The sequence below is a fragment of the Balearica regulorum genome, chromosome 9, assembly GCF_011004875.1.
Source record: "Balearica regulorum gibbericeps isolate bBalReg1 chromosome 9, bBalReg1.pri, whole genome shotgun sequence".
NCBI classification, from domain to species: Eukaryota; Metazoa; Chordata; class Aves; order Gruiformes; family Gruidae; genus Balearica; species Balearica regulorum.
In genome coordinates, this window is record NC_046192.1 from 21030667 (window position 1) to 21044796 (window position 14130).

Sequence of the window (14130 nt, forward strand, 5' to 3'; positions counted from 1 at the left end):
TTTTTCCATCTTACTTTCTCCCCTCCCTGCCTTGCTGAGGAGGGGAGTGATAGAGCGGCTTGGTGGATGCTTGGCATCCAGCCGAGGGTAAACCACCACAATACTAAAAAAAAAATAGCCCCAACAACCAAACCATCAGTTTGAGTTCATCTGAAATTTTCTCCCGAGTCTGCAGAGCTGGCAGCCAAACTGAAATCAGGCGGTAGCAGTGTTCCAACTTGAAGCAAGGCTTTGGAGGAGGAGAGGGTGCACAGGCTGCTGCCTGCATGCCCCTGGGACAGAGCAGGGAAAATAGGGTGCTAAGCGTGCATCAGGGGTCTAGGGAAAGCAACCAGCCTTGGACAAACTAAATCCCTGCCTTATGGCTTAATCTTTCTGCTGAGGGACAGCTTTTGAAAGAAGCCCTTCCACTCCCATTGAAGTCAGTGGGATCTGCTCCTGTGACTGATGCCACCCAGTGCAGGTGAGAGCAAAATCGAGTACAGTGGAGGAATACATGTCACTTAAACGGTATCACAAACTAATGTAGGCAACTGGGTATTTTCTAAAAAGCTGTAAAATGGTTGGTGTTTTTATGCACAACCTTTCTTTTGCTAGGAAAGATGTCTGAAAACACAGACAAAGACTGGCTGTGCATGTAGCCTACTAGCTCTCCTCCAGAGCTGGATGACTGCTCATGAAATGAAAGCAAACACTCCAAACTAGCCTCATCTAAGCCATCTTGCATCGCTTCTGTTCTTTATTGAATAATACAGGGCCAACTGTCTAGATAGTGAAACAGAAGCATCAAATTAAGAGAAATCACAGAAAATGGAGACTAGGAGGCCACTTTGAGATTACCTGGTCCATCTGCTGCCCTGTGGCAAGTTCAGCTTTACCTGCACCACCTCTCTCTGGTTTGTCTAACCTGTTTTTCAAAACCATCAGTAATGGAGATTCCAGAACTACCCACAACTAGATAAAAAGTTGTGCTTCATGAAAAATAAAACTGTTTAGCTAATAGCTTATCTCTATGAGGTTATTCTAATGTATAACACATTCACTGCTGAAGTATCTGTGTGGTTTACTAATGCTTAAGGAAATGCATGCTGATCCTTTGGGGACACACAGATCTCAGCACTGGAAAATGGGAGATACATGCTAACTTTTGTCTGTAAATTGTTATTGGTAACAAATTTTGGCTAGTTGGGATTTTTGGTATAATGTACTTATGTGGTTGCCTTTAAGACCTTAATTGTAACGAACGTGATTAGCCTACAATTCTCCAAGAGAGGCTGCGCTGTGACAGGGATGGGAGTGCTCACTTCCAACCTACACAGGCCAGACAGCGGTGGGGTTGGGAGGGACCTCTGGAGATCATCTAGTCCAACTCCCCCGCTAAAGCAGGATCACCTCGAGCAGGTTGCACAGGATCACGTCCAGGCAGGTTGTGAATATCTCCAGAGAAGGAGACTCCACATCCCAGCAGAGGATGCTGCTGTCCCACTGGCTGCTTGCATCCTCATAGTGTTCAAACTAGACAGTGCTAGAGTAACACAAATAGGTAAGCATACCATTGTGGATTTATTTTTTTTTAACATCAGATGTCCACATCTTAATCCCAGTCAAAATAGCTGAACTCCTAAACTCTCTTGTAGGGACTGTAAGTGGGTGGAAAATAAGAATTTTTGTAAATGGATGAGATAAAACAGCTGGAAGACATTTTCACAGAAGAGGCAATTCAGAGCTAATCCCAGGCTCCGCTGCATGGCAGTGTCTCTGAATGCCCTCTCGTTTACTGATTAAGAGCAGTCGACTCTTGGACTTTACCATTTATGCAGTTCTGAATTGTACTATTTATAATATGTTTTAAACATTTTTTCCAAATCTGCATACTTCACAGGAGGATGAGGGACAAACTGGCAATGGAAAGGAGCAATTGGAAACAAGTTAATAGGCCTGTTATATTCAGCCTGTATGTGTAAAGCTGTTTTAAAGTAGCTTTAAGGAAAATAAGAATCAAGCCTCTTGAACTTATGTTGTCTTATACAGTCAGAGAAGCTAGCATAAAGCTTGTATTCCCTTCTTCAGTTCATGGAATATAAATCAGAGAATATTAATTTTTTTTTAGAAAAATCCTGAATCTGCTCTGCTTAACACTGGGAAAATCCATGATTCCAGTGATAGAGAGTAACAGTATAAATGAAACTCGTTTCCTCATATCATGTACTGCAGGTTTTACCATCAATTCCCGACTTAACCAGCAGCTCTCTACGTCAGTTGGACTTTCTTCATATTCCAGTATTTTCCCAGCCTGAAGCTTCCTAATGTGCAAGATATAGACTGATGTTGACCATACAAAACAATCTCTTCTCTGGCTGATCAAAACTCCCTGTGCCCAGCATAGCAGACACATATATATTACTTTCTTCCTTAACCTAGGACTACTAGAGTTTGTTTTATGGTGTCACTTTTTGGCCTCACTTAAGAAGCTTTAAAGTTAGAGAAGGATGCAAGTCAAAAGATTTGTGGCTCTGAGGAGCTGCACTGAAATCTGGGTGTTTGTTGTTTGTTTGGGTTTTGCTGAATTTTTTTTTCTTTTTTTTTTTTTTTTTAACCTTATCCAAAGTACTTGAATGTGGTAGAATTAAAGACAATGCCGAATTGCTGGTCTACCACTTGTAATCTTTCTTTCCCTATGACTTCTCCTCTTGTTTGGTAATTGCTCTTGTTTGAGTAGATTTGGTTGAGTGCAGCTTTTGTCTGAGTATTTTAAATCCCTCTCAGAATGAGGCCCCAAAGAGAGAGTTAAAGAAGAATAAATTAAGAGGAGAAATTCCTGTGGGCAGAGAAATTGAGCTAAAATCCTACTATCACACTCAGAACTTTCACAGATGATTTTTAATGTCTGCACATGTATCCAGAAGAACAAAATATCTATCAGAGGGTTACCTTTGCCAGTATTTCTCAATAAATCACCAGAAGCTTTGGATATGCCAGAAATGCTGGACGTTTTTTCCACTTTTTTAAACATCACAGTATAAGCAGAAATTAATACATTACTGTCGGTTTCAACATAGCTTCATACGGTCCAGGAAATAAGGTGGCAGAAAAAGCTTTTAGGTAAAAGCAGAAACGTCAGTAAGAAACAACAACTGAAACACTTTCTTTGTGTTCAGATAACATATAATTTGCAGTTCAAAGACACTTGCCTTTCAAAAGCTCTGAGCTGTGCTTTGATTCCTGTCAGAGGCAATGATACATAACATGACACTCATCAGCTAACTCTCAACATAAAAAGATGTGATTATTTTTCTCTAATTGAAGGGATGGGAAAGCAAACTTTTTTTTTTTTAAATTAGCCTGAGAAACAATTTTAAATGGCTGTCAAATATCCAGCAGTGGTTAGTAGACAACTGGATGGAAGATTTTCAAATTCAGTTTTTGTCTGTTCCCATTGTTTTTCTTTTGAAAGTATTTTACTTTCTGACATTTCAAATGTTACTTATAGAAATATTTTTCCCTGGTTTTAAGATATCTCCTGTTCAAATTTGCCTGCTGACTTCAATATGCCAGTCTGACAGCTTGCTTTGGGACCAGTCAGCTCTTCTGCAGTGTATTCCAATTGAGAGGTTTCAAAGTAGTTTTATTTTAGTTTTGATCTTCCTGTGACTACCAAGTATTATGCTGGGCTTTTTTTTTCTAGTTGGCTGCTCTAGTGTTTCTTTTTCTTTATTCTCCACTGACTCCCAGCACATTTTTATTTTACAGGTGGGTATTGTTCTGCATACTCTTCTTTGCATATTATTTTTCTTAGCCTGTGCTTCTACAATTAGCATGATTCTGCCTTTTTATTTTACAAATTGTTAGAATAACTCAGGGCACAATCTGTGGAGCAGAGGGACTTGTGAGTATGAACTGCTCACAGCCTGTGTTCTAGCTGAGAGCTCAGGAGAGAAGGGGTGACTGATGCTACTTCACCCCAAGCACCTCGATGTGGCTGTGATGACTGCAGCAGGTTATTTTCATGCATCCAAAACTTGCCGCTTCAGATTTTACATAGGCTGTGGGCAGCATTTCAAGCTATGCAGAAAGAGAAACTAAAAAGCCAGTAGAAACATTCACTGATACAAGTGAGTTTCAAATCAGGCTGTGAAAATAACTGTAGAGGTTAATAATGATCCTACCTCCCTGTTTCTTTGTCTGTATCAGTGGTTTTAGGTGATAAACATAATCCAGGCCTGTCTTCTGGGTTTGTTCCTGACACAGGACATTCTCTCTTCCCTTGTTACCAGTCTGATAGCTTGGAAGTATGACTGCCTCTGTTTCTGTCTCAGTGCAGTCTATGAAAAGCAAACATCTATAGCAAGAAGCATGCTGGAGGCCTTGGTGTAAGAGGAAGAACATATTTTGGAAAAGCATAGGTTCAAAGGAGCCATAGCTGCTGCTTTGAGCAGAGTGACTCAGCTCTCTGGGCACCGATTGCCAACATAACTGCAGTTTAACTCAGTGTTTCCATGAAACCAATGAACTGTCAGTCATACTTTGAGGTCTGCTAGTGCCATGTAAAAACTTCCATCAACTTTAGTGAACTTTTTGCTATGGAAAGGGATGAATAAAGCCAGCACATTTGATTTATTATCTGTCTTATGCTACTATGTAAGTAAGAGCAAGACACTTGCAAGCACTGTATGAACACCCAGCCAGGGAAGGACCCTGCCCCATGCAGCTTTGGATCTATGTGGGAGAGGAAGTCGGGCAGGAGGAGAATGAGAGAAGCCAGAGGTAATGTGACCAGCAGAAGGATAACTCATACGTTCCCAGTTCAAGGTTGTCACTAACACCCTTGCAGAGCTAACATACTCTCATAAGTTACAAATCTTCACACACCAAAATGCAACTCTGCTTTCTGGTACCTCACAACATGAGGGAGTATAGTGTCAGTCACTTGCGTCAGTCAGTTGGAGACCAAAAACATACCATCGGTGTGCATGCAGAACTAATGTGACTTAAGGTTTCATATTAGAAGGATTCACTGAACAGTACAGAAACAACCTCCATCTCAGTAAATTTCAAGATACTTAAAGATAATTTAGAAAACAGAAGGAAGAGGCGTCAAGAATATTTAGTCTCTTATTGCCTGCTCTTGATGCACATATGGAATCTTGTTTGGACACGCAAGCCTTTCTTTTCTAAACTGAAATATTCTCCGCCTTTGTACAACACAACAAACAAGACTATTTTCATCTGCCTAACTGCCAGATATGACATCCTATGACTAAAAGATCTGCATGTCATCAAATCCTGTGCTGAGTGGTTTTCCTTTAAAGACACCATTTTCAATTTGTCTCAAAGTCCGGCTTAGCTCTGAGTATCTCTTTTATGCTGGTACCACCAAATTGTATCAACATTATAGGATTATGAAGTGGGATCACTTACCCTGTCAACTCTGGCTTTGCATTGATACTTCCAGCAGAGCAGGTGCTCTGTTTTATTAGTTACGGAGATTCATTGTGCATCCAGAAACTGCCCTCTGCACCCTGCTTTTATAATAGGATTCAATACAGCTGAGTAAATACAACCTCTGTAATATATATGAAATACAGGAAGATAATAGCAGCGGGATAAACCCTCTGATTAGGTATAGTGTGCACAGTGAATTAGAAATACAGAGATGCTTTGCAAGATGGGGAAAAAGGAGGAGGGAAAATGTGTTCCAAGGTCTGCCACGAAGGCCCGGGAAACCCTGCTTAAAGGATTTAAGTTCTAACCAACTCTGTAATCCCTACCAAAGGCCTGAACGCAATTACAACTTCAGTACATTTCCATGCTGGACTTTAGTTAAACTCTTAACGTTGCAGTCAAATAGGGGAAAAAACCCAAAATAAATCAAATGTACTAGTTGTTAGTGACCTTCAATAACGAACGGACAGCAATTCCCCAGCCCAAACAGCGTAATCCATTTGTTTCTGCTTACCTCCATTTGTCTCTTGGATATTTAAAGCAAAGGCTCATTTTGTGCTGCAGATTCTGTGCTGCTGCTCAGTATTATCTTGCCTGAGCATAAAAAGGCTCCTGACCAAAAGGAAGCGGAAAGCAGGACGTAAAACAAACACAGAGGCCCAAGAGGAAAGCTACACCCTAAAGACCAGCACTAATAGCAACTGTGAGACAGGGGAAGAGAGAACACTCCCAGTTACTAACTTTTTCCATAGATGCATCTGTTACAAAACAATTTTGCTGCGAACTTCTCTTCCTTCTTGCAAGCAATGTTTTGCTGTATGTGTAGACCTCAGATAAATTACATGAGGAGTAATGGGTTTGTGGGTTGGGGTTTTTTTTGGACCAAGTAAGCAAATTAGTGAAATATAAACTAGAACCTCAGCTGACTGCTTTAAAAGTATTAGAGCTAGGCAGCAATTATCACAAGGTGCATTTGTCCATATTTCAGATGTTTTTTAATTCACAAGTCTTCAATAGAAGCAGAGTCATATTTGAAATAACCACCTATGGGACTTTCTGGCCAGAAAGCCTTAGTGCAGCAGAGGTGAATGTTTAGATGATTAATAACTTAATTTTTTAAGAGCTTGATGGGCAGGCAGGGGAAATATACTAAACTGTCCTTGCCTCAGAGGGATTTTTAGTGCCAAAAAAGAACTGCATTGAGAAGGAGAGCTCATGATTTTACCTCTAAAGACTTTAAGACTAGAGGGACGTGCAGAGGGGCAAAATGGGATTTACTGCAGCAGCAGAAGCTGCTGGGCCCAGCTGTGTTTTCACACCCTTGCCTCGGTGGATTTAAGCTTCTCCAAGCTCCAGGGCTATTCCTCAGTGTAGGTCATTGGGTAGCTATGCATGTTTGCCCACAAAGGCTGTATAGAAACTTTTGTCCCTGACATTTAATATGTGGCTTGGAACAAATAACAAACAATTCTGTTTGAACTAAAAGTTTTGACAGTTACATTTTGCCAAATGTTAGTCAGAAAGGAAAACTGATGGATGTGTCATGTTTGAAAATTCCCAGAGTGTAGTAAACTCATTTGTTTTCAAAAAGTTAGGATCAGATTTTCCCTTAGCCTCAGAATAAATCTGGAACTACTTCAGGGAGGCTGACAGAAATTAAGGTTATTCCATTCACCAGGGTAAATAAAATCTGCCTTGAGCCCACAGCCAGAAAATGCTGTATCCAGTAGCAGAGGTGTGAAAGAACTGCTGCAGGCAGTAAGGCTGAGAGTGGTCCTATTAAAAATGATACTATTCTCCCCCACCTTAACTCTCCCTGCGACATCTTGCTATTGCAGTTTTCCATCTCTGCATGCTGAGGTGATATGCTGATGGGCTTTTTAAAAGTTATGTAAGGAGACACAAAGATCATGTATAAAGGTGATAATTCTGCTCATGGGAGAAAGGAGTCTTCCAGTTCCCAGCTGCAATATTCAAAGAGACCTGAAGGCATTTGGTTCCCCTTGGACCCAACGGAGCAGGCGTGCCAGTATCCTCGGTGCTCCTTGAAAATTGCAGTCAGCATCTCCTCCAAGTCTTGTTTTCTGAAGGAGTTTTCCCATGTGTGCTCCTCTCAGCTAGTAGTGAACCAGAAAGCCTTTACATCCAGACTGCCAAACAACGGTCATTCAGTAAGTGATGGCCTCGGGACGCAAGCCCAGGAGAGGCAGAAGTGTCCCCAGCTCTGAATTACCCATTTCCTTTAAGCTGAGAACTGCCCACTGCGCAGGAGTAACCTCCCCAGCCAAAAGGCAAAGTTAGATGCGTATCTCCCCTTCAGTGCAGCGGGGCCCAACGCAAGGCCAGAGCAGAATCTGGCCAAGGATTTAAGACTGAGGTGTTAAAACACTGCACAAAGGGTGAGAACTGGTTTCAGAGGGACAGGACAATTGAGTGACACCACTGAAGTCCTTGTGTATAACACCACACCTTTACAAAAAGCAAGCCCTTTTTTTGAAACAGTCTTTTTGGATTATTCCTTTATGAGTGCTCCTTTTGCTCTGGCACACCATGGAGTTACATGGCAGCATGCTTTTTTTTTGCCCCCTTTATAATTTTGTCTTAGAAAAAGCATCCGGCAATGCTGCCTTTGTGGGTGGTTAAAAGCTTGACACACCAGCTCGGAATAACTGAGCCAGGTTAATGGTAGAACATCATTTACATGCCTCCCAATTACTTTTAATGAGCCTGGTTGGTACAGGTGTTTGGAGTAATTGCCAGCTATGAATTTGTTTGGTTTTGTACTTTCTCTCTGTTCATGGAGCTGGTCACCTTACGAAGGAAAATCAGTGAAGTAATTCCAGCACAATTATATTTAAGCTACTGGTTTGCAAAGGGTCTTTATGCAGCTCAGAGCAGAATATTTTCTTCCTTATTATTAATGCAGCATTGCCAACAGAATAGGTAACTTTATTGGGATTACCAAACCCTGCTATACATGCAAGTAAGGACATGGTTTATAGGCAATCCAGAGGCTACTTACTACCAAAACCAGCAAAATTGTCCTGTTCTCCCCTCCCTGTATCATTCTGTATGTTAATTTTATTAATACTTTAGCATAATATATATTTAACTGTTTTAATTAATTATAATTAATTATATGATTGCATCTTATTCTGTACATACCCTCTTTTGCATTGTTGCTTGCCTGCACAAGTGGTGAGCTGGGTCAGGGAGTTAAATGGGCAGTAAAGTAACTCCACAGGTACAGAGCGAACTGTTTTCTGCCCATTTTACTCCCCGAGCCAGGTCTCTAAGAAGGAAGATAGCAGCAGTGCTGGCACAAGGCAGGCGGTAGGCATGGGTGGCTCAGGATGTTGTGTATGGGGGAAGGAGGTGTGAGGAGCCAGATTGTCTCATGTGATTGTAAGATTGTCTAACTGTGTAGAATGGTTTAACCTGGAAGGTTTTGGGAGGAACAAGTGCCACACCATCTCAGACAAATCCTCGGAATAAAGAGATAGACCCTGCAGACAGCTGATTGTCAGGGCCAGGGATTTGCCCTCCTGGAAATTCCCTGACAGTGGGAGATGTGAGACTTGACCACTTAAGAGAGCGGTACAGTGACTGCAGGTGGATGGGGACATTGCCATCAAGCCAGAAGAGCACTGGTTACTCCATTGTTGCATGAAGGTGACATCATTGCAGTTTAACACCAAGGTGAACTAGAAGGATTTCAGCTGGAGACTGACTCAGTAGGGTAGTTGTAGGGCACCCAACCACTGCTCCGGCTGGCTGTTCCACGCTGTGCCTAAACAGCAGGAGCCATGGGGGAAAGCCGGGCACAGCTGGGAGGGTGCTCAGAAGGATAAGGGCACTGGAAGTCCCTACTCTCCAGCCTGTACACGCTGCTAACGTACCAGCAACATGGGTGTATTTTTATGGTTGTTGGCCTTACCGCAGGGCAGCTCAGTGGAGCCAAGGACAGCTCTAGGCCAGCAGTGCTCCAGTCAGGGTTTAATTCTTCAAGATAAGGTCATTACTGATTTGCTGCGCTTGCCTCACTGACATGTTTTGCTGATCAACTTACTCACTGAGTGTGGCCCTCTGCACACCAGGGACCTGTTACAGTGGGAAACAGATTTCTCTGTGAAGCTTTAAATAAGATTTGTTTTCTCTTTTTTTTTCATTTGGAAGAAGCTCCGTGCTGACATGTCAACTTGTTTTTCTTCCATCTGTATGTGTTTATCCTTGAATCAGAGCATCTCAGAAGCTGGAGAAGGGGAAAATCATTTTAGTCCATCTAATCTATCCAGGAGGTCAAATACAAGATGGGCCACTGTTATATATTTTCCAGAGTTAATGTGTCTCTTCTAATATTTTGAATATAGAAGAATTTTTTAGCTCTATAGATATCTTTCTCTTCAAAGAAGGTTTGCGATGGCCTTTGTCTCACTGATAACTATCATGCCATTGTGCCACCCCCATTCATCTGTGCAGTATTGACACTTTGCCTTTCAAAATCAGCTTTAAATGTATGTTGACCAAGACCAGTCAAATTCTTTTTTCTACTGTTGTTCATGCTTCCTACTGACAGACCCTCTAATTTCATCTTTTTCTTTGCCTTTTAATTGAAACACAGCTTTGCAGCTGAAAACGTTACATGCTTGGCTGTTTAATATGGCTCTGATCCCCATCCTTGCCTCCGTGGAGCATCAGTGGCTTGCAGATCGCAGAGTGATGGTTATCTCAGTTCCCATGCCCTGCTTCTGCCAGGCGGAAAGCATTAATTTAAGTACTTTCCCCTTTGAATGAGCATTGGAAGGCATTCCCACAATGGTGGCGTTTCATGGCTAAGTCTCATTATCGCTGCTCCTTGCGGTGCCAGGAGATGTGTAGATATGGAGGCAGAACTTCCAGTTCTTAGCCCAAGGCAATTCACCCTTAACGGACAGATATTCAAAAGAGCCCAACAGGGTGGAGCTGAGGATTTGCAGAGCTTTAGCCTTAAGTAATTTGCTCAGAGTCATCAGTCAATAAGTCCGTGACTGTCAGATCAAACCTGCTAACTTGAAGAGAGAGTAGATGCCTCACGCAGCGTTACACACTACAGTACTGTGGTCCAACATTAGAGACTACAGTGTTACAAACTCGGGTTTCTCCACAGTTAAGGCTACAGGTTATGCGACAGCTGAGGAGGCATTTTCCAAGTCTAATTTCTGGATTAATGCCCTCAAACTTTGCCTGTTAGTCTTTCAGCTCTGAAAGCACCCTATGGGCTTGGGCCACAGGCAGACTATACGTTAATATACGCTGTTTTGTATAGCATAAATACATGTGAAGTGAGGTGATGTCTGTTGCAATGAAGTATTAATGAACTCCATAGAAGAGCGGAGCTCACTGATTGTACTCAGCTTCATTTGGGAACAGAGATCAATGTAAATTAAATTTGTTCTCACAATAGCAGCGGGATCCCTGGGAAAGCAGAGAGGAACTGGAAAAGGGCATCTTAGAAAAGACGTTACAAAGTGATTTATAGAAGACTAAAGGATGACGTAAAATACTAGCAACCATGAAAAGCCTGGAGGCTACTCTAATATTTTGAAGCAGGAAAATTTACTCTTGGGAAGCAAAAGAGGAAAATAGAAACAGAGGAATCAATTTGTACTTAGAGGCGGCTGGATTGTAAATTCATTGCAATCAACAGTAATTTTTCCACAGTGGGTCAAGCCTATATAGCTGTGTTGTAACTGTTGCACAGGAATCTTAATAGTGCAGAAAACGGTGGAGGGCATTTGTGCAGTTCCTTTTACAAAGGCAGAATGATGGGAATGATGGATCCCATCTGTCCTTTGGGACTGCCAGGTAGCTACAGGGCTCAGGTCAGCAGGCAATAGTAAAGTTAATTAAGTACAATAATGCGATGAGAGTGAAAAGTGAGTCAGTGAAGGGAGGGGTTGACATTTTCACTCCTATTCAGTAAAATATTAAAGTCTTTTTACATTGTTTTCCTCTCTGGTCTTTCCCCCCCCCCCCCCTTCTTTTCTCATTTTTTTGGTAATCCTTTTTTAAAAGAGACACCCACAACACCCTGCACTCCACAATTTCTTCAAGAAAATCCCATGCACACTATAGTTTTGTGATGTTTCATGATACTATTGATCTTCCTGAGATAATGTTTGAAAAATTCATCTCGCAGGGACCATGTTGTCCAGTGCAACCATTTCACAGCCTTCTCGGGGCAGCTGTTTAGAGCAGCACAGGGAGTCACGGGAGCGAGATGCAATCTTGGAGGAGCAAGTGGGGATTCCTCAGATGGACACATGAGAACGTGTTTCTCCTCCCAAGAGTCCGAGGTTTGTTTATACTTGACCAAAGCTGCCACCATACGGGGTGATTTTGGCATCCTCGGCATGGTGCACTCGCTTCCCCCCATGTACCTCGTGGAGCTTCTCCACAGCTTGGGCTCCACACACAGAAGGGTGTGACAGGGTCACTGCCCAGAGGGGCTCAACATGCACACCCCCGCCAAACAGTGCTCCCCAAAATGGCCCTGTAAGCCCAGAAAAAAAAAATAAAATTTCCTCAGTGAGCATTGTTTCCTTCGAGAAATTTGGAGCTTCCCAGACCCTCCTTTCGGGCCTGCTCCCGTCCTCTCTCCGTTCACGGCGCTCCAACTCGGGCAAAGGCCGGCTCCAGGGGCCGCTGCGGCGGGAACAGGGCGGCAGTTCCCCCCCCGCCAGCCGAGCGGCCGCCGCGAGATGGCGCCGTCCCCATTGCAATGAGCGGCCTCCGCCGCCTTTCCCCAGCCTGGGCTGGCCGAGCGTCGCGAAAGGGAATTTCTTTGGTTTAGTGCCACTTCTCGACACCGTGACCCTGTCTGACCATCCCGGGGTGCGGCTGACAGTGGTTCCCCTTACTCGCGACCACGGGATGATGGCCGGCCCCTGTCACCCTAAACACGGCCGCTGCTGCCAGGCCGGCCGTGCCGTGTGGTGGGACAGGCCTGGCCGCCCAGGGATTGCCATCATGGACACTTGGCTCCTTCAACAGCAATAAACGAGCACAAACTGGCTTTGGGTCATTGTCCGTAATGGTTTAGCAAAGTACAAGTCCAATTCTGTGTGTATTGCAACGCCCTCCTGACGTTACTCAGGAGAATTCGCCCGAAGGCAACTGTATTGGTGCTGAAGGGTTTTGTGGACTTTCTAGTTTTCAAATACACTTTGAAAACAAACAAAAAAAAAGTGTTATTAGTGTGGCTAGCAATGTGGAAAGGATTATACAAAAAAAGGCTTTGAAAGAAGAATGTGGGGAAAAAATAGATTTCCCACTTTATTATCTTTTAGCTAACAGACTGGCCCTATGAAGGGAAAGCTAATATAAACTTGAAAACAACTGAATGGTAGGCATAACTGCACTTTTGAAGAAAAATCGATACTTTTGTGGAGTTGACAGAAAATCCCAAGTTAGATGTGTAGGGACATACAGATCACCCTTATAAATGCAGCGTCAAATTAATTTTCTTGCTTCCAACAAAAGATTGTACTTGTGTGAGGTGCTTTCAGAGGATAGTACATATTTCTTGATAGAAGGTGGGGTTTTCGGCACTTACAGATTTCTTGAAGGTTATTGTCCCTCCTGCATTTTATTCACATTTAAAAGTATCTGGATATTCTTATTGATAGAAACAGCGGAGTGTTTTTTTAGAGTCCTGCTATTTTGGTCTCATAGTAATTCATGGCAAATGCGTCACAAATTAATTACATGTTCTAGGAAACAAGATTTCCTATCATCCTTTCTACTGGTTGTTGCCATTTAATTTCATTGGTGCACCTCTTGGTGATTTAGTGTGAGACACAGTTAATCTTTACAGTTTCTTTTCCATTTATTTTTCATAAACATCTGTTAATGTCAGTTCTAATTCACTTCCTCCTTCCACTAAATTTTATTTGATCTGTATCCTCATGAATGTCTTTTGCATGTTAATAACTGTTCTTGCCTTTCCTTGAAGCTTCTCCATTCCTGTTTCACGATTGAAAAGGGGAGTCTGGTTGAGATGGCAGGATTAAGAACATGGAGGTGGAAAGTTGAGTCCTACTGACAGTAGCTCCAAAGGCACATTGAAAATTTGGGAATGACCTGAACACCCTGGAAAACCTTACCTGCAGGGATAACTTACAGGGCAGCTTTACGAATTTAAGGAAGATTTGATCAGAGTCTTAAGCACCCTACAGAAAGAATATGAATTTGATAATAAAGCAATCTTCAATCTACTGAAATGAATGTAAACAGATAGCTTAGGGTAGTCAAATGTAGCTTTACAATAAATTTCAAAATCCTAACAGGATAATTCGCTGTCAAATCAATTCTCTAGAGGCTTTGGTGGGCATCCATCCTTGGGAGTTTAAATGTGATCTGCCTAAAAATCCTGTAATTTAACATGGTTCTGCTACATTTGCTAAGTGTCTCTGGTAACAAAAAGAACCAGAACTAGAACTCTAAAAATACAGTTTGTTTCTATAAGACCAACAAAGACAGCCAAGCAAACACTTCCAGATAATAGGTGCAAAAGTAGGAACAATCTGTCTCATGGAAATAATATTTAGAAAGGCTGAGATTAAAGAAGTGACCCTGGCCCAGAGGCTGTTCCAAGATATTGGATGATTCCTCATGCAGCCAAATTCCCTGACAGGTTGTGAGCAATGT

At 42.4% G+C, this 14130-nt stretch overlaps 1 protein-coding gene across 6 annotated transcripts in view; it reads right to left on the minus strand.

Annotated features, from left to right (window-relative positions):
- LOC104641379 (calcium-activated potassium channel subunit beta-2) overlaps positions 1-6144 on the minus strand; it is a 154213-nt gene extending 148069 nt beyond the window's left edge. For 4 of the 6 annotated variants that reach the window (XM_075761509.1, XM_075761505.1, XM_075761503.1 and 1 more), the window contains exon 1: positions 5957-6143. In XM_075761509.1, coding sequence (XP_075617624.1) covers positions 5957-5994 — 38 coding nt within the window. In that variant the 5' untranslated portion in view covers positions 5995-6143. Of the gene's footprint in view, positions 1-5956 lie in introns of all 6 variants that reach the window. The other 2 variants (XM_075761501.1, XM_075761508.1) reach the window with 2 other exon arrangements.
- Positions 6145-14130: the final 7986 nt, after the last annotated feature.